The sequence below is a fragment of the Ranitomeya variabilis genome, chromosome 1, assembly GCF_051348905.1.
Source record: "Ranitomeya variabilis isolate aRanVar5 chromosome 1, aRanVar5.hap1, whole genome shotgun sequence".
NCBI classification, from domain to species: Eukaryota; Metazoa; Chordata; class Amphibia; order Anura; family Dendrobatidae; genus Ranitomeya; species Ranitomeya variabilis.
In genome coordinates, this window is record NC_135232.1 from 994,762,477 (window position 1) to 994,789,270 (window position 26,794).

Below are 26,794 nucleotides of genomic sequence, written 5' to 3' on the forward strand. Positions count from 1 at the left end.
GCTCCGGTCGTCCTGACTGGCCGCCGGCTACGGGAATCTGCAGTAGCCCCTCTAAGTTATCACTACCCGTGCCTGGAACATGGGACTACCTGTCCCGAGACCTCCTGTCTCTCCTATGCACGGGAATCCTGCAATAACTTTTCGAGCGATTTGACCTCCTGCGGTCTGTTTCCCAGCAACCACAAACAAAAGTCACTTTTTCCTTCCTCTCTCGGATTTTACACAAACACATACACGGTCCACAGCAGACACCTCCCAGGGTGGATTCGTGGCTACGGATTTTTTACACTACCTGGGAATTTGTGACCACATCTTACCGGCAAGAGGCATAGACAAGGACTGGGCACAGGGGACTTTCAGGTAAGATGATAACATTTTCTTACCTTACTTATGGAGCTGCGCAGTCTCCTGCCCCTGTGCCAAGGCCACCGCTACACTTCCGTATCTCCGGTTAGAAGGATCCCGTGCTTTCATCCGTGCCTCGCTGTTGGGCGCCATTCTGTTATGGAAATATTAGGGTTGGATAAATATATCCCTGTGTGTGCTGTGGCCGCTCCCAATTAGACTGAGTATTTTGAGCGCTCATCAAGAATGGACTGTACACAACTGTGACAGAACGACATTCCATCAATACTGATACTTTATTGTACATACATAGTTTTATATTTTCACATAGAAAGGAGTGGTTAGGGGTTGTCAGGGGTGGTTAGTTAATTATCATATTGTCTAGCTCCTCTGTCATTGGTCATCTAAACATATATGGAATATTGTGATTAATGCTCATATGACTGCTGATCAAGCAACTAAACTCGAGTTCTCTGTCTAGGACAAAGTGGAGACACCTGACCAGCAGTCACCAAACATCTGACTCTCTTCTGCTTTTAGGGGTGGAAAACCCCATATAATCTGTCTGGCTTATATCAGTTTGTCAGCCATTTTAAACCATTGATTATAATATATATATTAGCTGTGAGCATATAAGTATATATTTGATTATAGAGGAGTATACATGCAAGTGAGATCTACATGATATATATATTTCTATCACATGCTTATGTGGATTCTGGCGCCGCTCTGAGTCTCATGGATTGGTCCTTTGCCAAGCGTTGTGGGTTTGATTTAGAGCCTCTGGAGGTTTCTATTCCCTTAAAGGGTATTGATTCTACACCTTTGGCTAGCAATAAACCACAATATTGGACACAAGTGACTATGCATCTTTCCCCAGACCATCAGGAGATTATTCGTTTCCTTGTGTTATATAATCTACATGACGTATTAGTACTTGGATTACCATGGTTACAAATTCATAATCCAGTCTTGGACTGGAGATCAATGTCTGTGCTGAGCTGGGGATGTCAGGGGATTCATGGGGATGCACCTTTGGTTCCCATTTCTTCATCTACTCCCTCTGAGATCCCAGCATTTCTGTCAGATTTTTATGATGTCTTTCAGGAGCCTAAAACTGATTCTCTCCCCCCTCACAGAGAGTGTGACTGCGCTATTGAGTTGATTCCCGGTAGTAAATTTCCTAAGGGTCGCTTGTTTAATTTGTCTGTACCTGAACATACTGCTATGCGGGAGTATATCAGAGAATCTTTGGAAAAGGGTCATATTCGCCCCTCTTTGTCTCCACTGGGGGCAGGGTTTTTCTTTGTGGGTAAAAAGGATGGTTCATTGAGACCTTGTATCGACTATCGACTTCTGAATAAGATTACAGTTAAATACCAGTACCCGTTACCTTTACTGACTGATCTTTTTGCTCGCATAAAGGGGGCGAAGTGGTTCACTAAGATCGATCTACGTGGTGCGTATAATTTGGTGCGGATTAAGCAGGGGGATGAGTGGAAGACCGCATTTAATACGCCTGAAGGCCATTTTGAGTATTTGGTAATGCCTTTCGGTCTCGCGAATGCCCCTTCCGTTTTTCAGTCCTTTATGCACGATATTTTCCGTGAATATCTGGATAAATTTATGATTGTGTATTTGGATGATATTTTGATTTTTTCGGAGGACTGGGAATCTCATGTTCAACAGGTCAGGAGAGTTTTTCAGGTTTTACGAGCTAATTCTCTATTTGTGAAGGGCTCAAAGTGTATTTTTGGGGTTCAGAGAATTTCCTTTTTGGGATATATTTTTTCCCCTTCATCTATGGAGATGGACCCTGTTAAGGTTCAGGCTATTTGTGATTGGGTACAACCTACTTCTCTAAAGAGTCTTCAGAAATTCTTGGGATTTGCTAATTTCTATCGCCGATTCATAGCGGGTTTTTCTGCCATTGCTAAACCTTTGACTGATTTGACCAAGAAGGGTGCTGATGTTGCTAATTGGTCCTCTGCGGCTGTGGAGGCCTTTCGGGAGCTTAAGCGCCGCTTTTCTTCTGCTCCTGTGTTGCGCCAGCCTGATGTTTCGCTCCCGTTCCAGGTTGAAGTAGATGCTTCCGAGATCGGAGCAGGTGCAGTTTTGTCGCAGAAAGGTCCTGACTGCTCAGTGATGAGACCATGTGCGTTTTTCTCTCGAAAGTTTTCGCCCGCTGAGCGAAATTATGATGTTGGAAATCGGGAGCTCTTGGCCATGAAGTGGGCATTTGAGGAGTGGCGTCATTGGCTTGAGGGTGCTAGACACCAGGTGGTGGTCTTGACTGACCACAAAAATCTAATTTATCTTGAGTCAGCCAGGCGTCTGAATCCTAGACAGGCGCGCTGGTCGTTGTTTTTCTCTCGATTTAACTTTGTGGTTTCATATCTGCCTGGGTCTAAGAATGTGAGGGCGGATGCCCTCTCTAGGAGTTTTGAGCCTGACTCGCCTGGTGATTCCGAACCTACTGGCATCCTGAAGGATGGGGTGATATTGTCAGCTGTCTCCCCAGACCTGCGGCGCTCTTTGCAGGAGTTTCAGGTGGATAGGCCTGATCGCTGTCCGCCTGGTAGACTGTTTGTCCCTGATGACTGGACCAGTAGAGTTATTTCGGAGGTTCACTCTTCCGCGTTGGCAGGTCATCCTGGAATTTTTGGCACCAGGGATCTGGTGTCTAGGTCCTTCTGGTGGCCTTCCTTGTCTCGAGATGTACGTATTTTTGTGCAGTCTTGTGATGTTTGTGCTCGGGCTAAGCCCTGCTGTTCCCGGGCCAGCGGGTTGTTGTTGCCCTTGCCTATTCCTAAGAGGCCTTGGACGCACATCTCTATGGACTTTATTTCTGACCTTCCTGTTTCTCGTAGGATGTCCGTCATCTGGGTGGTGTGTGACCGTTTTTCCAAGATGGTTCACTTGGTACCTTTGCCCAAATTGCCCTCCTCCTCTGAGCTGGTCCCTCTATTTTTTCAGAATGTTGTGCGTTTGCATGGTATTCCTGAGAATATAGTGTCTGACAGGGGTACTCAGTTTGTGTCTAGATTTTGGCGGGCGTTCTGTGCCAGGATGGGCATCGACTTGTCTTTTTCATCTGCATTCCATCCTCAGACTAATGGCCAGACTGAGCGTACTAATCAGACCTTGGAGACTTACTTGAGGTGTTTTGTGTCCGCTGATCAGGACGATTGGCTTGATTTTTTGCCATTGGCAGAGTTTGCCCTTAACAATCGGGCCAGTTCTGCCACTTTGGTTTCTCCATTTTTTTGTAATTCAGGGTTTCACCCTCGCTTTTCGTCCGGTCAATTGGAGTCTTCGGATTGTCCTGGAGTAGATGCTGTGGTTGATAGAATGCATCAGATTTTGGGACAGGTTGTGGACAATCTGAAGTTGTCCCAGGAGAAGACTCAACAGTTCACTAATCGTCATCGGCGTGTCGGTCCTCGTCTTTGTGTTGGGGACCTGGTTTGGTTGTCTTCTCGATTTGTTCCTATGAAGGTCTCGTCTCCTAAGTTTAAGCCTCGGTTTATCGGCCCTTATAGGATTCTGGAGGTTCTCAATCCTGTGTCCTTTCGTTTGGACCTCCCAGCATCTTTTACTATTCATAATGTTTTTCATCGGTCATTGTTGCGGAGGTATGAGGTGCCGGTTGTTCCGTCTGCTGATCCTCCTGCTCCTGTGCTGGTTGAGGGTGAGTTGGAGTATGTGGTGGAAAAGATCTTGGACTCCCGTGTTTCCAGACGGAAACTTCAGTATCTGGTTAAGTGGAAAGGCTATGGTCAGGAGGATAATTCTTGGGTGACAGCATCTGATGTTCATGCTCCTGATTTGGTTCGTGCATTTCATAGTGCTCATCCAGATCGCCCTGGTGGTTCTGGTGAGGGTTCGGTGCCCCCTCCTTAAGGGGGGGGTACTGTTGTGAATTCTGTTTGTGGGCTCCCCCGGTGGTGTTTTATGGTAGTGCCACTTATTTGCCTTCTTCTATCCTTGATCACCTGTTGACACCCATTAGGGGAGTTTCCTATTTAAGGCTGCTTGGCTGCTGGTCTGATGCCGGCCAACAATGTATCAGTAGCATTCTGTTGCATTCTCCTGCCTCAAGATCCTGTTCAGCTAAGTTGAATTTTGTTTCTAGTTTATGCTATTTTTGTCCAGCTATTTGCAATGTGACTCTCTGTAGCTGGAAGCTCTCGTGGACTGAAATTGCCACTCCAGTGGCATGAGTTGTCACTGGAGTTTTAAAGTAATTTCAGGATGGTGTTTTTGAGTAGTGTTTTGAAGTTGACCGTGAAGTGACTCTTTCCTGTACTTCTGCTATCTAGTAAGCGGACCTCACTGTGCTAAATCTGCTGTTCATCCTACGTATGTCTTTTCCTCTTGACTCACCGTCAATATCTGTGGGGGGCTGCTATCTCCTTTTGGGGTTCATCTCTGGAGGTAAGGCAGGCCTGTATATTCCTCTGATAGGGGTAGTTAGATCTCCGGCTGGCGCGTGGTGTCTAGGGCATCGTAGGAAACACTCCCCGGCTACTTCCAGTGTCGTGTCAGGTTCAGGTCACGGTCACTTTAGTTCCCATCACCCGAGAGCTAGTCCGTTGTTATTTTGATTTCCCTGCCATTGGGAAAATCATAACAGCCATGTAAGGAACATCCCACGGCTACTTCTAGTTGCGGTGTCAGTATTAGGATTGCAGTCAGTACAGGTACCACCTACTCCAGAGATAGTCTCATGCGGCTTCAGGGTCACCGGATCATAACAGTACAACTGGCCAACAAGTTAAATGCATCTCAGAAGAAGGGAAGAAAAGTGCTGAGCCATTTTTTTTTCTGCAGTCTGTTTTGTCTTTCCTTCCCTCTTTTTCTCTGGGTGACTGAGGGGCTGTGTGCTGGCATGGATGTTCAGGGATTGGCTTCTCGTGTGGAACAACTTGCTGCTAGGGTACAGGGTATTTCTGAGTGTATTGTTCAGACTCCGGTTTTGGAGCCTAGGATTCCTACTCCTGATTTGTTTTTTGGGGACAGGTCTACATTTTTGAGTTTTAAAAATAACTGTAAACTGTTTTTTGCTCTGAGACCTCGTTCTTCTGGTGATTCCATTCAGCAGGTTAAAATTGTCATCTCACTGCTGCGTGGCAATCCTCAGGATTGGGCATTTTCCCTGGAATCTGGGAATCCTGCCTTGCTCAATGTAGAAGCCTTTTTTCAGGCTCTAGGGTTATTATATGATGAACCAAATTCTGTGGTTCATGCTGAGAAGATCTTGTTGACCCTGTTTCAGGGTCAAGAAGCGGCAGAATTGTATTGTCAGAAATTTAGAAAATGGTCTGTGCTGACTAAATGGAATGAGGATGCTTTGGCGGCAATTTTCAGAAAGGGTCTTTCTGAATCTGTTAAAGATGTTATGGTGGGGTTTCCCACACCTATTGGGCTGAGCGATTCTATGTCTCTGGCCATTCAGATTGATCGGCGCCTGCGTGAGCACAGAACTGTGCGCGCTGTGGCCTTGTCCTCAGAGCAGATACCCGAGCCTATGCAGTGCGATAGGATTCTGTCTGGAGCAGAACGACAGGGATTCAGACGTCAGAATGGGTTGTGTTTTTACTGTGGAGATGCTTCTCATGTCATTTCGGTCTGCCCTAAGCGTACTAAGAGAATCGCTAGTTCAGTTACCATCGGTACCGTACAGCCTAAATTTCTGTTGTTTGTGACATTGATTTGCTCATTGTCGTCATTTTCTGTCATGGCGTTTGTAGATTCTGGTGCCGCTTTGAACTTAATGGACTTTGAATTCGCTAGACGTTGTGGTTTCCCCTTGCAGTCCTTGGAGAACCGTATTCCTTTAAGGGGCATTGATGCTACACCTTTGGCTAAAAATAAATCCCAGTTTTGGACACAGGTGACCATGTGCATGGCGCCAGCCCATCAGGAGGATTGTCGCTTTCTGGTGTTGCATAATTTGCACGATGCTATCGTGCTGGGTTTTCCTTGGTTGCAGGTACATAATCCGGTGTTGGATTGGAAATCTATGTCTGTGACTAGTTGGGGTTGTCAGGGAGTTCATGGTGACGTTCCTTTGATGTCAATCTCCTCTTCCCCCTCTTCTGAAATTCCAGAATTCTTGTCTGATTTTCAGGATGTGTTCGATGAGCCCAAGTCCAGTTCCCTTCCACCGCATAGGGACTGTGATTGTGCTATTGACTTGATTCCAGGTTGTAAGTTTCCTAAGGGCTGACTTTTCAACCTGTTTGTGCCTGTGCCTGTCTGTGCTCCTTGAGACCCTGTATAGATTATCGCCTCTTGAATAAGATCACGGTCAAATTTCAATACCCTTTGCCTTTGCTTTCCGATTTGTTTGCTAGGATTAAGGGGGCTAGTTGGTTTACTAAGATTGACCTTCGTGGGGCATATAATCTTGTTTGTATTAAGCAGGGCGACGAATGGAAAACTGCGTTTAATACGCCCGAGGGCTATTTTGAATACCTTGTGATGCCTTTCGGGCTCTCTAATGCTCCATCTGTTTTTCAGTCCTTCATGCATGATATCTTCCGGAATTATCTTGATAAATTCATGATTGTATATTTGGATGACATTTTGATTTTTTCCGATGATTGGGAGTCTCATGTGAAACAGGTCAGGATGGTATTTCAGATCCTTCGTGATAATGCTTTATTTGTGAAGGGGTCTAAGTGTCTCTGTGGAGTCCAGAAGGTTTCGTTTTTGGGCTTTATTTTTTCTCCCTCATCTATAGAGATGGATCCGGTTAAGGTTCAGGCCATTCATGATTGGATTCAGCCCACGTCCGTGAAGAGTCTTCCGAAATTTTTGGGCTGTGCTAATTTTTATCGCCGTTTCTTTGCTAACTTCTCTAGTGTGGTTAAACCCCTGACCGATTTGACGAAAAAGGGCGCTGATGTGATGAACTGGTCCTCTGCGGCTGTCTCGCCGATTTACTTCTGCCCCGGTGTTGAGTCAGCCAGATGTTTCTCTTCCATTTCAGGTGGAGGTTGACGCTTCCGAGATTGGGGCAGGGGCCGTTTTGTCTCAGAGGAATTCTGATGGTTCCTTGATGAAACCATGTACCTTCTTTTCCTGAAAGTTTTCGCCTGCGGAACGTAATTATGATGTCGGCAATCGGGAATTGTTGGCTATGAAGTGGGCGTTTGAGGAATGGCGACATTGGCTTGAGGGAGCCAAGCACCGTATTGTGGTCTTGACCGATCATAAAAATCTGATTTACCTCGAGTCTGCCAAGCGGCTGAATCCTAGACAGGCTCGATGGTCTTTGTTTTTCTCCCGTTTTGATTTTGTGGTCTCGTATCTTCCCGGTTCTAAGAATATTAAGGTGGATGCCCTCTCTAGGAGCTATTTGCCTGATTCTCCGGAGGTCCTTGAACCGGTCGGCATTTTAAAGCAAGGGGTGGTCCTTTCTGCCATCTCCCCTGATTTGCGACGGGTTCTTCAGGAATTTCAGAATGACAAACCTGACCGCTGTCCAGTGGGGAAACTGTTTGTTCCTGATAAATGGACTAGTAGAGTGATTTCGGAGGTTCATTGTTCTGTGTTGGCTGGTCATACTAGTATTTTTGGTACCAGAGATTTGGTTGGTAGGTCTTTTTGGTGGCCTTCTTTGTCATGGGATGTGCGTTCTTTTGTGCAGTCCTGTGGGACTTGTGCGCGGGCCAAGCCTTGTTGTTCCCGCGCTAGTGGGTTGCTTTTGCCTTTGCTGGTCCCTGAGAGGCCTTGGACGCATATTTCTATGGATTTTATTTCAGACCTTCCGGTTTCCCAGAGGATGTCGGTTATCTGGGTGGTTTGTGACCGGTTTTCTAAGATGGTTCATTTGGTGCCTTTGCCTAAGTTGCCTTCCTCTTCTGATTTGGTTCCATTGTTTTTTCAGCATGTGATTCGTTTGCATGGTATTCCAGAGAATATTGTGTCCGACAGAGGTTCCCAGTTTGTTTCTAGGTTTTGGCGAGCCTTTTGTGCTAGGTTGGGCATTGATTTGTCTTTTTCTTCCACATTCCATCCTCAGACAAATGGCCAAACCGAGCGAACTAATCAGGCTTTGGAAACTTATTTGAGATACTTCGTGTCTGCTGATCAGGATGATTGGGTGGCTTTCTTGCCATTGGCCGAGTTTGCCCTTAATAATCGGGCTAGTTCTGCTACCTTGGTTTCGCCCTTCTTTTGTAATTTTGGTTTTCATGCTCGTTTTTCTTCAGGGCAGGTTGAGCCTTCTGATTGTCCTGGTGTGGATTCTGTGGTGGACAGGTTGCGGCAGATTTGGGCTCATGTGGTGGACAATTTGGTCTTGTCTCAGGAGGAGGCGCAACATTTTGCTAATCATCGTCGGTGTGTTGGTTCCCGACTTCGGGTTGGGGATTTGGTCTGGTTGTCTTCCCGTCATGTTCCTATGAAGGTTTCTTCCCCTAAGTTTAAGCCTCGGTTTATTGGTCCTCATAGGATTTCTGAGATTATCAATCCGGTGTCCTTTCGTTTGGCCCTTCCGGCATCTTTTTCCATCCATAATGTTTTCCACAGATCTTTATTGCGGAAATATGTGGTGACCGTTCTACCCTCTGTTGTTCCTCCGGCTCCTGTGTTGGTTGATGGGAGTTGGAGTATGTGGTTGAGAAGATTTTGGATTCTCGTTTTTCGAGACGGAAGCTTCAGTACCTTGTCAAATGGAAGGGTTATGGCCAGGAGGATAATTCTTGGGTTTTTGCCTCTGATGTCCATGCTGCTGATTTGGTTCGGGCCTTTCATCTGGCTCATCCTGATCGGCCGGGAGGTTCTGGTGAGGGTTTGGTGACCCCTCCTCAAGGGGGGGTACTGTTGTGAATTCTGCTCTTGGGCTCCCTCCGGTGGTTGTTAGTGGTAGTGCAGTGGTCCCTGGAAGTTAGAGTGTTCAAAGCAGGCTTGTAAGCCTGGGCAGGTGCTTCTGCTTATTGCAGATCTATTGGGTATTTAGGTGTGAAGGAGCCTTCTATCCCTGCCAGTTGTCCATTGTATCTTGGAGGGATTGCATCTCTGTCTGGCTCCTCTTGCCTGCTGTCATTTCAGCTAAGATAAGTGTCTGGTTTTTGTTCTCTGTAGCACGCATGCAGTGTGCTTTTATTTGCAGTGCAATCTATTGTGTTTTTGTCCAGCTTGACTTTGTTTGGATTTTTCTGTCATGCTGGTTTCTCTGGAGTTGCAGATATACACTCTATGTCTTTAGTTAGATGTAGTTTATAGTATATTCTGCTGTGGATTTTTCTAGAGTTTAATACTGACCGCTTAGAACTCTGTACTATCCTTCTCTATTCAGCTAGAAGTGCCTCTTTTGCTAAATTGTCTTTTCTGCCTGTATACGTATTTCCTCTTAAACTCACAGTCAATATTTGTGGGGGGCTGCCTTTCCTTTGGGGGTCTGCTCTGAGGCAAGATAGTATTTCCCTTTTCCATCTTTAGGGGTATTTAGTCCTCCGGCTGTGTCGAGGTGTCTAGGCCATGTTAGGAACATCCCACGGACACTTCTAGTGCGGTGTCAGTATTAGGATTGCGGTCAGTACAGGTACCACCTACTCCAGAGAGTCTCATGCGGCTTCAGGGTCACCGGATCATAACAGTACTGTTATGATCCTTAGTGGCTTAGGATCACAAATCTGACCAGCTAAGTAGGAGAACATAGGACGAGCTCTGGGGATGTGGTATCTAGACTGACCGCAAACCTGATCCTAACCGCACACACTATAGGCAGCCGTGGAATGTACCTAAAAATCCTAGACGTCTCTTCACAGCCTGAGAAACTGGCTACCCCTAGAGAGAAATAAAAGCCTCACTTGCCTCAGAGAAATAACCCCAAAGTTTTGAACAGCCCCCCACAAATAATAACGGTGAGTAAAGGAGAAAGCACAAACGTAGTAATGAAAACAGGTTTAGCAAAGGAGGCCCGCTAATCACTAAATAGAAAGAGATAGCAAAGAATCTGTGCGGTCAGTACAAAACCCTATCCAAAAATATCCACACAGAGAATGCAAGAACCCCCACACCAACTAACGATGTGAGGGGAGAAACTCTGCACCCCAGAGCTACCAGCAAGCGAGAAGATCACATATTAGCAAGCTGGACCGAACTCATCATATACTAAGAAACATATTGAACACAGATGAGCAAAAATGAATGAGCAAAAACTTAGCTTCTCTTGGAGAGACTGATAACGAATGAAGTCAGGAGAGATCAGAACAGCACTGAATACAACGACAGCAGGCAACAAATGAAGGTCCAGGTGAGTTAAATAGGAAACCTGACTAGCAGGTGACGAGGCAGCTGATCCCAGCCACAGACCCGCAGAATGACAAAAGAGCCACCAGAGGGAGCCCAAAGATACAACTCACACAGTACCACTCACGACCACAGGAGGGAGCCCGAGAACAGAGTTCACAACAGTACCTCCCCCTTGAGGAGGGGTCACCGAACCCTCATCAGAGCCCCCAGGGCGATCAGGACGAGCCACATGGAAGGCACAAACCAAATCGGCCGCATGAACATCAGAGGCGACAACCCAGGAATTATCCTCCTGACCATAGCCCTTCCACTTAACCAAGTACTGAAGCCTCCATCTCGAAATACAAGAATCCAAGATCTTCTCCACCACGTACTCCAATTCTCCCTCAACCAGCACCGGAGCAGGAGGATCAACCGAAGGAACCACAGGCACCACAGACCTCCGCAACAAAGACCTATGGAACACATTATGGATGGCAAACGATGCTGGGAGGTCCAAACGAAATGACACAGGGTTGAGGATTTCCAAAATTTTATAAGGACCGATGAAACGAGGCTTAAACTTAGGAGAAGAAACCTTCATAGGAACATAACGAGAAGACAACCATACCAAATCCCCCACACGGAGTCGGGGACCCACACAGCGAAGGCGGTTAGCAAAGCGCTGAGCCTTCTCTTGTGACAACGTCAAATTGTCCACCACATGGTTCCAAATCTGCTGCAACCTGTCCACCACAGAATCCACCCCAGGACAGTCAGAAGGCTCAACCTGACCCAAGGAAAAACGAGGATGAAAACCAGAATTACAAAAAAAAGGCGAAACCAAAGTAGCAGAACTAGCCCGATTATTAAGGGCAAACTCGGCCAAAGGCAAAAAAGTCACCCAGTCATCCTGATCAGCAGAAACAAAACATCTTAAATAAGTTTCCAAGGTCTGATTAGTTCGCTCGGTTAGGCCATTCGTCTGAGGATGGAAGGCCGACGAAAAAGACAAATCAATGCCCATCTTAGCACAAAAGGACCACCAAAATCTGGACACAAACTGGGATCCTCTGTCAGACACAATGTTTTCAGGGATGCCATGCAAACGAACCACATTCTGAAAAAACAGCGGAACCAAATCGGAGGAGGAAGGCAACTTAGGCAAGGGCACCAAATGGACCATTTTAGAAAAACGATCACAAACCACCCAGATGACAGACATTCTCTGAGAGACTGGAAGATCCGAAATAAAATCCATGGAAATATGCGTCCAAGGCCTCTTCGGAACCGGCAAAGGCGAAAGCAATCCACTGGCACGAGAACAGCAAGGCTTAGCCCGAGCACAAATCCCACAGGACTGCACAAAGGAACGCACATCCCGCGACAAGGAAGGCCACCAGAAGGACCTAGCCACCAAATCTCTGGTACCAAAAATCCCAGGATGACCCGCCAACACCGAAGAATGAACCTCGGAAATAACTCTGCTGGTCCATCTATCTGGGACAAACAGTCTCTCTGGTGGACAACGGTCAGGTCTATCCGCCTGAAATTCCTGTAACACCCGTCGCAAATCTGGGGAAATGGCAGACAAAATCACCCCCTCTCTGAGGATACCAGCCGGCTCTGAAACTCCAGGAGAGTCAGGCACAAAACTCCTAGAAAGAGCATCAGCCTTCACGTTCTTCAAACCAGGAAGGTATGAGACCACGAAATCGAAACGGGAGAAAAACAACGACCAACGAGCCTATCTAGGATTCAACCGTTTGGCAGACTCGAGATAAATCAAATTTTTGTGATCAGTCAAGACCACCACACGATGCCTAGCTCCCTCTAGCCAATGTCGCCACTCCTCAAATGCCCACTTCATTGCCAACAACTCCCGATTGCCAACATCATAATTCCGCTCGGCAGGCAAAAATTTTCTTGAAAAGAAAGCACATGGCTTCATCACAGAGCCATCAGAGCTTCTCTGCGACAAAACAGCCCCTGCTCCAATCTCAGAAGCATCAACCTCGACCTGGAAGGGAAGAGAGACATCTGGCTGACATAAGACTGGAGCCGAAGAAAACCGGCGCTTCAGCTCCTGAAAGGCCTCCACGGCCGCAGGAGACCAGTTAGTCACATCAGAACCCTTCTTGGTCAAATCCATCAAAGGCTTAACCACACCAGAAAAATTAGCGATGAAGCGATGGTAAAAATTAGCAAAACCCAAGAACTTCTGAAGACTCTTAACCGATGTAGGTTGAGTCCAATAATGAATAGCCTGGACCTTGACTGGGTCCATCTCAATAGTAGAAGGAGAAAAAATAAAGCCCAAAAAGGAAACCTTCTGGACTCCGAAGAGACATTTTGAGCCCTTCACAAATAAGGCATTGGCACGCAGGACCTGAAATACCATCCTGACCTGCTTCACATGAGACTCCCAATCATCAGAAAAGACCAAAATATCATCTAGATACACAATCATAAATTTATCCAGATATTCTCGGAAGATGTCATGCATGAAGGACTGAAACACAGAAGGGGCATTAGAAAGTCCAAAAGGCATCACCAAGAACTCAAAATGGCCTTCGGGCGTATTAAATGCTGTTTTCCATTCATCGCCCTGCTTTATACGCACAAGATTATACGCACCACGAAGATCTATCTTGGTGAACCAACTAGACCCCCTAATCCGAGCAAAAAGATCAGACAACAATGGCAAAGGGTACTGAAATTTGACCATGATTTTATTTAGAAGACGATAATCTATACAGGGTCTCAAAGAACCATCCTTCTTGGCCACAAAAAAGAATCCTGCACCAAGAGGGGACGAGGACGGGCGAATATGTCCCTTCTCCAAAGACTCCTTTACATAACTCCGCATAGCGGCATGTTCTGGCACAGACAAATTAAACAGTCGTCCCTTAGGGAACTTAATACCAGGAATCAAATCTATAGCACAATCACAATCCCTATGAGGAGGTAGGGCACCGGATTTGGGCTCATCAAATACATCCTGGTAGTCCGACAAATACTCAGGGACTTCTGAAGGAGTAGAGGAAGCAATTGATACCAAAGGAGCATCGCGATGAATTCCCTGGCAACCCCAGCTTAACACAGACATTGCTTTCCAATCCAAGACTGGATTATGAGCCTGCAGCCATGGCAGACCCAACACGACCACGTCATGCAAATTATATAACACAAGAAAGCAAATCACCTCCTGATGTGCAGGAGTCATACACATGGTCACTTGAGTCCAGTATTGAGGTTTATTCTTGGCCAATGGTGTAGCATCAATTTCCTTCAATGGAATAGGGAACTGCAAAGGCTCCAAGACAAAACCACAGCGCCTGGCAAATGATAAATCCATCAGATTCAGGGCAGCACCTGAATCTACAAAAGCCATAACAGAGTAGGATGACAGAGAGCAAATCAAAGTAACAGACAAAATGAATTTAGGCTGTACAGTACCAATGGTGACAGATTTAGCGAACTTTTTTGTGCGCTTAGAACAATCTGAGATGACATGAGCAGAATCACCACAGTAGAAGCACAACCCATTCTGACGTCTATGATTTTGCCGTTCAATTCTGGTCAGAATCCTGTCACATTGCATAGACTCAGGTTTCTGTTCAGAAAACACCGCCAGATGGTGCGCAGGTTTGCGCTCCCGCAAACGCCGATCAATCTGAATGGCCAAAGCCATTGACTCATTCAGACTCGCAGGCGTGGGGAACCCCACCATAACATTCTTAAGGGCTTCGGAAAGACCTTTTCTAAAAATTGCTGCCAGGGCACACTCATTCCATTGAGTAAGCACTGACCATTTCATAAATTTCTGACAATAAACCTCTGCTTCATCCTGACCCTGAGAGAGGGCCAACAAAGCCTTTTCTGCCTGGTCCTCAAGATTAGGTTCCTCATAAAGCAATCCAAGCGCCAGAAAAAACGCATCCACATTCAGCAATGCAGGGTCTCCTGGCGCCAGGGAGAATGCCCAATCCTGAGGGTCACCACGTAACAAGGAAATAATAATTTTAACTTGCTGAGCAGGATTACCAGAGGAACGAGGTCTCAAAGAAAGGAATAACTTGCAATTATTCTTAAAATTCAAAAACCTAGATCTATCTCCAGAAAACAACTCAGGAATAGGTATTTTAGGCTCTGACATAGGACTGTGAACAACATAATCCTGAATGCTTTGTACCCTTGCCATAAGATGATCCATATTAGAAGTCAATCTCTGAATATCCATGTCTGCAGCTGAATTCAGAGCCACCCAGAGATTAAGGGGAGGAGAGAAGCAAGACAAACTGCAGCAAAGAAAAAAAAATGCACTCAGGACTTCTCTTATCCCGCTTCTGCGATGCATTTAACACTTTAGGGCCTGCTGTACTGTTATGATCCTTAGTGGCTTAGGATCACAAATCTGACCAGCTAAGTAGGAGAACATAGGACAAGCTCTGGGGATGTGGTATCTAGACTGACCGCAAACCTGATCCTAACCGCACACACTATAGGCAGCTGTGGAACGTACCTAAAAATCCTAGACGTCTCTTCACAGCCTGAGAAACTGGCTACCCCTAGAGAGAAATAAAAGCCTCACTTGCCTCAGAGAAATAACCCCAAAGTTTAGAACAGCCCCCCACAAATAATAACGGTGAGTAAAGGAGAAAGCACAAACGTAGTAATGAAAACAGGTTTAGCAAAGGAGGCCCGATAATCACTAAATAGAAAGAGGATAGCAAAGAATCTGTGCGGTCAGTACAAAACCCTATCCAAAAATATCCACGCAGAGAATGCAAGAACCCCCACACCAACTAACGATGTGAGGGGAGAAACTCTGCACCCCAGAGCTACCAGCAAGCGAGAAGATCACATATTAGCAAGCTGGACCGAACTCATCATATACTAAGAAACATATTGAACACAGATGAGCAAAAATGAACGAGCAAAAACTTAGCTTCTCTTGGAGAGACTGATAACGAATGAAGCCAGGAGAGATCAGAACAGCACTGAATACAACGACAGCAGGCAACAAATGAAGGTCCAGGTGAGTTAAATAGGAAACCTGACTAGCAGGTCACGAGGCAGCTGATCCCAGCCACAGACCCGCAGAATGACAAAAGAGCCACCAGAGGGAGCCCAAAGATACAACTCACACAGTACCACTCACGACCACAGGAGGGAGCCCGAAAACAGAGTTCACAACACAGTACCCTCTACTTCATATTTGGCTGCACTCCCTTTGAAATAAATAATTGCAAATAGTCACTTCCTATAATCATCAACAAGCTTCTTACACCTCTCAGCTAGAATTTTTGACCACTCTTCTTTTGCAAACTGCTTCATATTTGAAGGCTGTCTTCTCCCATCAACAATTTTAAGATTTTTCCATAAGTTTACAATGGGATTTAAATCCAAACTCATTGATGGCCATTTTAGAACTCTCCAGCACTTTGTTTCCATCCATTTCTGTTTGTATCTTGAAGTATGTTTGGGGTCACTGTCCTGCTGAAGGACCCATGGCCTGGGATACAAAACCAGCTTTCTGACACTGGGCACTAAATTGGGATCCAAAATCCATGGGTAATGGTAATCCATGGTAATCTTCAGATTTCATGATGCCTTGCACAAAGTCAAGGCACTTAGTGCCAAAGGCAGCAAAACAACTCCCAAACCTCTTTGAACCTCCACCATATTTGACTGTAGGTACTATATTCTTTTCTTTGCCGGCCTTATTCTGTTTTCGGTAAACAGTAGAATGATGTGCTTTACTAAAGAAGCTCAATCTTGATCTCAACTGTCCACAGGACACTTTCCCAGAAGGATTTTGTCTTACTCACATACATTATAGCTTTTTTATGTCTCTATATCAGCAGTGGGGTCCTCCTGGGTCTCCTGCCATAGCGTTTCATTTAATTCCAATGTCACAGACACAGATGCACCCTGAGCCTTCAGGACAAATTGAATTTCTTTGGAACTTGATTGGGGCTACTTATCCACCATTCGGCCTATCCTGCATTGAAACCTTTGATCAATTTTTCTCTGCCTTCCACATCCAGGAAGATTAGCTACAGTTCCATGAGTTATAAACTTCTTGATTATGTTGTGCACAGTGGACAAAGGCACATCAAGATCTCTGGAGATTGACTTGTAACCTTGAGATTGTTATTTTTTAACAATTTTGGTGCTCTAGTCCCCAGACAGTTCTCTTCTCCCCTTTCTGTTATCCCTGCTCAGTGAGCCAAACACCAACATACAATGCAAAGATTAAGTCAACTTTACACCTTTTTATCTGGTTTCAGGTGTGATTTTAATATTGCCCACACCTGTTACTTGCCACAGGTGAGTGTGACGAGCATCACATGCTTGAAGCAAAGTTGTCTACCCACAATTTTAGAAAGGTGGCAACAATTTTGTCCACAACATTTTTGGGGTTTCCTGCAAAATTATGTCAAATTTGCTTTTTTTCCCCTCTATTTTTTGTGTTGTTCCAATGCACACAACGGAGAGAAACATGTATATTATCAAAACATGTGCAATTGCAATAATTCTCTGGGAGAAATAATTCATTTTCTGCAACAATTTCAAGACTTTCGGCCATGACGGTATATGTTACATAGTAATTAGTGATGAGCAAATATACTCGTTACTCGAGATTTCTCATTTCTCGAGCATGCTTGGGGGTCCTCCGAGTATTGTTTAGTGCTCGGAGTTTTAGTTTTTCTTAACGCAGCTGAATGATTTACTTCTGATAGCCAGCATAAGTACATGTGGGGGTTGCCTGGTTGCTAGGGAATCCCCACATGTACTTAAGCTGGCTATCAGATGTAAATCATTCAGCTGTGGCAATAAAATCTAAAACTCCGAGCACTAAAAAATACTCGGAGGACACCCGAGCATGCTCGAGAAATCCCGAGTAACGAGTATATTCACTCGTCATCACTAATACTAATCCAATGTCTTGATTTTATTTTATGACATATAGATCTGATTTTGTTTGTGAATTTATTTTTCTTACTTAAAAAAAATAAAATGTGTTTCTTTTTATTGAAAAGCTGGGCAGTTGTAGAAAATTTACTAATATCAAGAAATATTTCTTCAGGGTTGGCTATGTCATACACAGGGCTGCCACTAGGAATTTCGGGGCCCCATACTGGCAAAATTTTGGGGGCCCCCTTGAGACTCCTTCCAAGCTCCACCCCTCGAACTGTCCACAGCCCCACCACTCTCGGAAAAATTCCACTTCTAACCAATCACACATTAACCGTTCCCATCAACAGATCACACATATAGCCAGCAGCTTTTGTTTTGGCCAAATGATTTTTTTAAGCCGCCACCACGACAAGGTAGACTCTTTTGTCTGTGCACTATTCTACTCTATCCAATTAATCATTTGTTAAAATATCCAATACAATTTTGGTATATTTTTATTTATTTTTCCATTTTAAAATGACCAATAATATCACATTTAAAGGACAAATACCACCGCACCATGACCAGACACCATATTACCACCACATAGTGACCTATAATACCACATACAAGGAACAAATACCGCCACACCATGTCCAGACCACATATTACCACCACAGTGACCGAATAATATCATATACAAGGAGCAAATACCACCACACCATGGCCGGACAACATGTTACCACCACATAGAGACTGATTACTACAATACTGATCATTAACAAAAAAAGAATAGTAATATAACCATAAGTGCCCTTATACACAGGATATCTGTACTTAGTATGCAGTACCTGGTACAGGTATTACAGTGATTTCCAGTGACATTATACACAGGAGCTCTGTATATAGTGTATAGTGTACAGGTAATACAGTGATCACCAGTGACATTATACACAGGAGCTCTGTATATAGTGTACAGGTAATACAATGATCACCATTGACATTATGCACAGGAGATCTGTATATAGTGTACAGGTAATACAGTGATTATCAGTGATATTATACACATGAGCACTTTATATATTGTACAGGTTATACAGTGATCAATGACATTATACACAGGAGCTCTGCATATAGTGTCAGTGTAAAGGTAATACAGTGATCACTGGTGACATTGTACACAGGACCGCTGTATATAGTATACAGTGTATAGCGTCAGCATACAGGTAACACACTGACTCACCAGTTCTGTGTCTAGGTGAAGTCCTTCACCTTTGCTTTTCATCTTCATCCAGCACAGACCGCCATCACTTCTTCCAGCCAGGGCTCATCTCTGTAGAAATAACACAGTTATCTAGAGCACCGCTTGCAGAACACATTACTTAATTTTTTCCCAACTTCTACACTACACCAGATGAAAAAATAAAAGGCAACAAAGTGTTGCTCTGCACAGTAACAGTACTGCTCACCCCATTTAAAACACTATCCTCAAAAAAATTAAATAAATACATGACTGCAGTAATAGTATCCATTAATTAGCCCCTATGGTAATAATATCCCCCATAATGGACCCTGTGTCTCATTCATGGCTCCAGCCATATGTTCTCCCATCCTGGCCCCATATGTTCTCCCATCCTGCCCTTATCAGTATTCATTCTGCCCCATGTGATGTACCGTGATCCTGCCCCATCTGCCCCATGATCCTGCTCCTTCTGTCTCCATTGTATCCATCCTGCCCCCTGTGTCTCCACTCTGCCCTGTGTCTCCATCCTGCCCCATGATCCTGCCCCATCTGTTTCCATCCTGCCCCATCTGTCTCCATCCTGCCCCGTGTCTCCATCCTGCCCCGTGTTTCCATCCTGCCCCATGATCCTGCCCCCTGTGTCTCCATCCTGCCCCAAGATCCTGCCCCGTGTCTCCATCCTGCCCCGTGTCTTCATCCTGCCCCATGATCCTGCCACGTGTCTCCATCCTGCCCCATGATCCTGCACCGTGTCTCCATCCTGCCCCCTGTGTTTCCATCCTTTCCCCTGTGTCTGCATTCTTGCCCCCTGTGTCTCCATTCTTCCCCGTTTCTTTCAATAAAAATAATAAAAACCTTTCTCCTTACCTTGCCGCCCTCCTGCGGTGATGTTCCATCCACGCAGTTGAAGTGTGCACTCGCCGGTGAATGACCATGAAATCATCTGCCAGCCTCCAATTGGCTGGCAGCTTTTAACTATTCAATGAAGAGTGTTTGTGCTTAAAACTCTGACTCCTATGGAATTAAAATGATTTAATGCAAATAGGGTTAAAACAGGGTTAAAACATATAAGTACATATAAGACCATAAGTGGGTCAAGGCAGATACCAGTTAGTAGCTTACATAAGTTCAAATGTAGGTTAGATTGGCACTCAGGTAAAGAGATGGCTAGTAGCAGGCAGTAATCAGCCACAGACCACAGTACATTAGGGTTAGTGTCCCATAGATGGTGCAATTAGCATGAGAGATCCACTTCTAAAGTGCACTGATGCAGACTTCAAAAAATAGATAGCTGTATACAGCAAAAGAAGAGGTCAGGGTTATCTCTAACCACTATTAGCAGGTCAATAAAAAGTTGGAGGAGGGGCAGTACCTTTCTGTCTTGTAGCAAAATCCCCTCTGTGTTCTGTAAATGGTATTCCTGAAAAAGCACAAAGATGTTGTAGTCTAGATAAGACTGATAGATGGGATCCCTGTCCCGGCCAGTGACAGCTGCTCCATGTGCTTCACTCCAGTGGTCCGCAGTAAGTTGTGTAAGTTGCATCCTGATAGCAAATGTAGGACCTGCGTGACATCAGTCGGCACGTGATGCCCATGTGACCCCCCGTCCCCCAGCATGTACAGGACTACCTCTTGAAGCTCATCAAGAGAATGCCAAGAGTGTGCAAAGCAGTCATCAAAGCAAAAGGTGGCTACTTTGAAGAACCTAGAATATAAGACATATTTTCAGATGTTTCACACTCTTTTGTTAAGTATATAATTCCACATGTGTTAATTCATAGCTTTGATGCCTTCAGTGTGAATGTACAATTTTCATAGTCATAAAACTACAGAGAAATCTTTAAATGAGAAGGTGTGGTGTCCAAACTTTCAGTTTGTACTGAATATATATATATATATATATATATATATATATATATATATATATATATATATATACATATACAGTACAGACCAAAAGTTTGGACACACCTTCTCATTTAAAGATTTTTCTGCGTTTTCATGACTATGAAAATTGTAAATTCACACTGAAGGCATCAAAACTATGAATTAACACATGTGGAATTATATACTTAACAAAAGAGTGTGAAGCATCTGAAAATATGTTTTATATTCTAGGTTCTTCAAAGTAGCCACCTTTTGCTTTGATGACTGCTTTGCACACTCTTGACATTCTCTTGATGAGCTTCAAGAGGTAGTCACCGGAAATGGTCTTCCAGCAATCTTGAAGGAGTTCCCAGAGATGCACTCTGCTGTCCAGCTCACCCCAAACCATCTCAATTGGGTTCAGGTCTGGTGACTGTGGAGGCCAGGTCATCTGGCGTAGCACCCCATCACTCTCCTTCTTGATCAAATAGCCCTTACACAGCCTGGAGGTGTGTTTGGGGTCATTGTCCTGCTGAAAAATAAATGATGGTCCAAATAAATGCAAACCGGATGGAATAGCATGCCGCTGCAAGATGCTGTGGTAGCCATGCTGGTTCAGTATGCCTTCAATTTTGAATAAATCCCCAACAGTGTCACCAGTAAAGCACCCTCACACCATCACACCTCCTCCTCCATGCTTCACGGTGGGAATCAGGCATGTAGAGTCCATCCGTTCACCTTTTCTGCATCGCACAAAGACACGGTGGTTGGAACCAAATATCTCAAATTTGGACTCATCAGACGAAATCACAGATTTCCACTGGTCTAATGTCCCTTCCTTGTGTTCTTAAGCCCAAACAAGTCTCTTCTGCTTGCTGCCTGTCCTTAGCAGTGGTTTCCTAGCAGCTATTTTACCATGAAGGCCTGCTGCACAAAGTCTCCTCTTAACAGTTGTTGCAGAGATGTGTCTGCTGCTAGAACTCTGTGTGGCATTGACCTGATCTCTAATCTTATCTTCTGTTAACCTGCTTGATTTCTGAGCCTGGTGACTCAGATAAACTTATCATCAGAAGCAGAGGTGACTCTTGGTCTTCCTTTCCTGGGGCGGTCCTCATGTGAGCCAGTTTCTTTGTAGTGCTTGATGGTTTTTGCAACTGCACTTGAGGACATTTTCAAAGTTTTCTCAATTTTTTGGACTGACTGACCTTCATTTCTTAAAGTAATGATCGCCACTCGTTTTTCTTTACTTAGCTGCTTTTTCTTGCCATAACACAAATTCTAACAGTCTATTCAGTAGGACTATCAGCTGTGTATCCACCAGACTTCTGCACAACACAACTGATGGTTCCAACCCCATTTATAAGGCAAGAAATCCAACTTATTAAACCTGACAGGGCACACCTGTGAAGTGAAAACCATTTCCGGTGACTACCTCTTGAAGCTCATCAAGAGAAAGCCAAGAGTGTGCAAAGCAGTCATCAAAGCAAAAGGTGGCTACTTTGAAGAACCTAGAATATAAGACATATTTTCAGATGTTTCACACTTTTTTGTTATGTATATAATTCCACATGTGTTAATTCATAGTTTTTATGCCTTCACTGTGAATGTACAATTTTCATAGTCATGAAAATACAGAAAAATCTTTAAATGACAAGGTGTGTCCAAACTTTTGGTCTGTATTGTGTGTATATATATATATATATATATATATATATATATATATATATATATATATATATACAGTACAGACCAAAATATATATACAGGGCTGTATTTAGAGTTTCTGCTGCCCTAGGCACTTTTAGTGCTGCCTCCCCCATTGGTGAGTATGAGCTCATTTCCACTTGCGAGAAATGCGTCCGTGTCTCGCATGTGGAAACCAAGCTGTGGCGCCGGCACTTTGGAGCAGAGCGTGCAGCTCCATGTGTTCCTATGCGGCCGCACGCTCCACTCTGGAGTGCCGGCGCCACAGCTTGGTTTCCACATGCGAGACACGGACGCGTTTCTCGCAAGTGGAAATGAGCCATAAAGCTGGAGTTACACTAGCGAGGAATACGGGCGAGTGCTATGTGAGAAAAAAAAAATCGCATCACACTCGGACCAGTATAAATCTATGGGGCAGCTCCCATCATCGTTTTTTTTTCTCGGCCGTATTATCAGCACGAGTGATTTCACTTATATATCAGCCGAGACTTGCCAATGCAAGTCAATGGGTGCAAAGAAAAAAATCCTACAGCACTCGCACCATGCAAGTGCTGTCCGATTTTTATGCACCAGCATTTTTTGAAAAGCTGGCAATTCATGTCCGGTGTACAGTAAAATCACACAGCCTCATTCATTCCCTATGGGAGTTGCGGACATGTGCGGCACTTGCAGCAACGGAAAAAAAACACTGCTAGCAGTGTTTTTTTGTCTCACCGCAAGTGCCGCACATGTTGGCAAGTAGCCATCACTACCTGTCCCTAGTGAATCAACCACAGGGCATGCTGGGATTTGCAGTCCCTACAGTATCAACCATAGGGCATGCTGGGATTTGCAGTCCCTACAGTATCAACCACAGGGCATGCTGGGATTTGCAGTCCCTACAGTATCAACCAAAGGGCATGCTGGGATTTGCAGTCCCTACAGTATCAACCAAAGGGAATGCTGGGATTTGCAGTCCCTACAGTACCAACCACAGGGCATGCTGGGATTTGCAATCTCTACAGTACCAACCTCAGGGCATGCTGGGATTTGCAGTCCTACATCTCCATAATTAGAATGACAGGACATGTAACCTAAACCTGTAGTTATCCTGCAGCTACAGAATAAAAAAGTCAGGGTGTGAAGGTACAAGTCCCCCTTACACAAAGACTGGAAATGCTGGAATTTATGGTTGTACAGCAGCTCCAGAATAATAAAAACAAGCCTTGCTGGAAGGTGTACATGGGGCAGGGCGGCCACATACTGCAGAGGCCCCGTAATAGTGATCAGGACATGGTTAATGTCCTGCTTCAATGATGTTCCTCTCAGCACCTCCCCCTCTGTTCACAGCCTCATGTCAGCAGCAGGGCACAGGCAGCAGCAGAGGGAATCACAGCATGAGGCTCCATGTGATGCTCCTTCCCTCCCCGCAGACCGCAGCATCAGCACTACCAGGTGAGGACAGGGCCCCTGCTGTCAGCATAATCTTGTGTAGTCTGTAGCTGAGCGGGCCGGCCTCTCCTGCTAGCGCTGAAGCTGCCGGATATGCTGGAATTAGCAGTTACACAGCAAGCGCCGCACAACTGACCTGGACACAACAGTCCTCACACCATCCTCCCCCGCAGCTGCTCAGGCAGGAACTGAACTTGGCGCCACAGCGAGGAGGGGGCGTGGCCTGCAGTGTGACGTGTTCCTCTTACAGCTCCCGGCCTCCACTGCAGCATATGTGATAGCGCAGCACAGGATCCGATAGCACCGCAGCAGCCAGAAGATGGAGATGCCGGGGAAGAGGGAGATGGGGAGGGCGGGTGGGTTTGGGTGGGCGCTACCCCGCACTATTAAAAAAAAAACTTTGCTCAGGCGCCGCCCCCCAGCATCCTCCCGCCCCTAGGCACGTGCCCTCAAGTGCCTAGTGGCAAATACGGCCCTGTATATATATACAGGATCAAATACTAACTAGGAGGCCGGTTTAGACAGTATTTAATATGTCTTAATGCTAATACAAAGCTCTGGACAAAATTTGTACCATATAGTGTAACTATTATGTAACTTATCTCATTGTGGTCATACTGACAGCTTATAAGGTCAAGAACATCTTTCTTTTGTTGTAACGTGTTGCTTTGCTTGTGTGACAGAAACTATATCTCTTTCAAGTGTAATTGGTTAAGCATATCTTGCTGCAGAGCTCCAGTGCGACACGTCTCAATGTCTGCTTCACTATATATTTTCTTTTTTTTTTCTTGTATTAAATCCCGATATTCAGCAGTGTAATTATTTATATTTTGACAATTCAGCAGGTCCAGGGGACAGTGTTCCCAAACCCCAGCTGTGATCCCATGATAGATGCACAACTGATTGGAGGGGCTCTACAAGGATTTGGTCTGTATTATATTGTAATTATGAAATATATGTGATATGTACCTATAGAAATCATTTATCATTTATTAAATGTGCATGTTGTCCAAAGTATAAAGAATTATATATCTTTTAAAACCACAACTGGCAAATATTGATACAACACACACACACACACATATATACGCATACATACACACATAAGCACACAAAACAAATATAATAAAAATGCAGGCCTCGGATTCCCAGCATGTCACATATAAATTAACTCAATAAATTCCCTGTCTTGTGATTGGTTGCGACATTCTAAATGCCAGTAACAGTGAGCCATCTAGCCTTGGCTAAAACAAAATGTTATGCTTTGTTATTTCAGCAGTAAAGACTAGAGAATTTTAATACTGTATTGTCAAAATGTATACACTAGGAGGGTTGAAACAGGTCGCCCGCTTTAACCCATTCGCACATTGTGGCATAACAGTATGGAGGCATGAGCAATTTGTTCCAGCAAACTGCTATAATCTTTGGATAACATGATGGTGTGAACATAAGAGCAGTGCAAAAAATCACTCAGGGTTGCCAGCTGTATTGTCCAGCTGACAGCCTGCTCCAACAGCTGGGGTCAGAGATTTCTTATTTATCCGCGGAACCTAAATAGTTTTACAGCAGGAAGGGGCTCCCTCTGTATCCTAACAAATTATTTGTGACATGGGTGCTAATAATGTCAGAACTGTTATTTTTTAAATCCTCTTAAAAAGATAGTTAAGTAGTTGTAAAAACCCAAAATAACACCAATGAAAACTACAACTCATCCTCCAAAACCTCCTACAGCAACTCTGGAAGAATAAAAAGTGACAGCTCTTCAAACAAAATAAAAAAATGTTGATGCAAAATCGGTAAAACATCAAAAACTCAATCATCAAGTATCAACAATGTCACCATTTGAAACTAAAATAATAATTTTCTGTTAGTAAAAGTTATTCAATACATTATATATATATATATATATATACATATCAAAATGATCGATAACAATACAACTGATACTCCAAAACAAGCCTTATTGCTGCTAGATCAACAGTGAAATAAAAAAGTATAACCCTTAGAATATGGAGATGAAAAAGAAATTAAAAAATAATTTAGGATCCAAACTAGAGCACGTACTTGAACAAGTTGTTCAGTACTTTGGATTGGTTATTGGTATCAGCTCTGACACCCTTCACTCCCCACGTTCAACTGTTTGTGTCCGGATGTAGATACCTGGAACAGCACAGCTCCAGACAATGTGTAGTGGACTCGCTCTGGTACTGCCGCTCAGCGTCCATTACTCTGGAACAGGCACTACACAGGGGATAGAGAAGTCCTGTTCCAGCTCTGTACACTGGGTACATTCGGCCGCTGAAGGAGCTGCAAACAGCTGATCAGTTGGGTGTTTTATGACGCGCCCCCATTGGCCTAATACTGGTTACCTATTTTGTGGATAGGCCATCAATAACTAAGTCCTGGAAGCCCAATTGTTGGATAAGGAACTGTCACTTTTTGCATTTGTTACATAAAATGAAATGTACCCTAAATAAAACTGTCCTCTGTAGTCATCTAGGCAATTCTCCTACTTTCATGGGTTTTAGTAAATTTGTCGGGAACATTAGCTTAGTGTTTGGCCCCTTTCCTGTGATCAAAAATACCAAATCTATTACAGAAAAAAGACCCTTTGATGCTTTAAGGTTAGATATTGTAATTAAAGAATCAGTAACATAAATGCGACTTTAAAGCCTCCAGTTCAGTCCCTACTTCACTTCATCAGCACAAGATGCCTATCATTAATGTTTCTGGAATGAGTGCTTTAATTGTTTCTTGTATTTAGAGCACTTTTGATAACTGATTATTTTAAGCACTTTAGCAACTGTTCCCCACAACACTCAATCTACAAGGAATTTAATAGAGTTTAATTACTAGGCACTGTATGCTAAAGGCACAAAACGTTGCTCATCTGAGATACATTCAGTTTATAGTTTAAATGATGCATCTACATTGAATTTTAATCGGGTATATACGAATGCTAGGCAGAGTTATAGGCAATTATAAATTTAGACATCTCATTAGCAATTTATTCTCAGCACAGATCAAAAGTTGTAAGCTATAAATTAACCA

The 26,794-nt window shown here is 44.3% G+C and overlaps 1 protein-coding gene across 2 annotated transcripts in view; it reads left to right on the top strand.

Moving 5' to 3' along the window:
* ANXA10 (annexin A10) overlaps window positions 1–26,794 on the top strand; it is a 169,343-nt gene that overhangs the window by 25,985 nt on the left and 116,564 nt on the right. For both annotated transcript variants that reach the window (XM_077279471.1, XM_077279472.1), the window contains exon 2: window positions 24,586–24,670. In XM_077279471.1, the coding sequence (XP_077135586.1) occupies window positions 24,586–24,670 (85 nt within the window). The remainder of the gene's footprint in view (window positions 1–24,585; window positions 24,671–26,794) is intronic.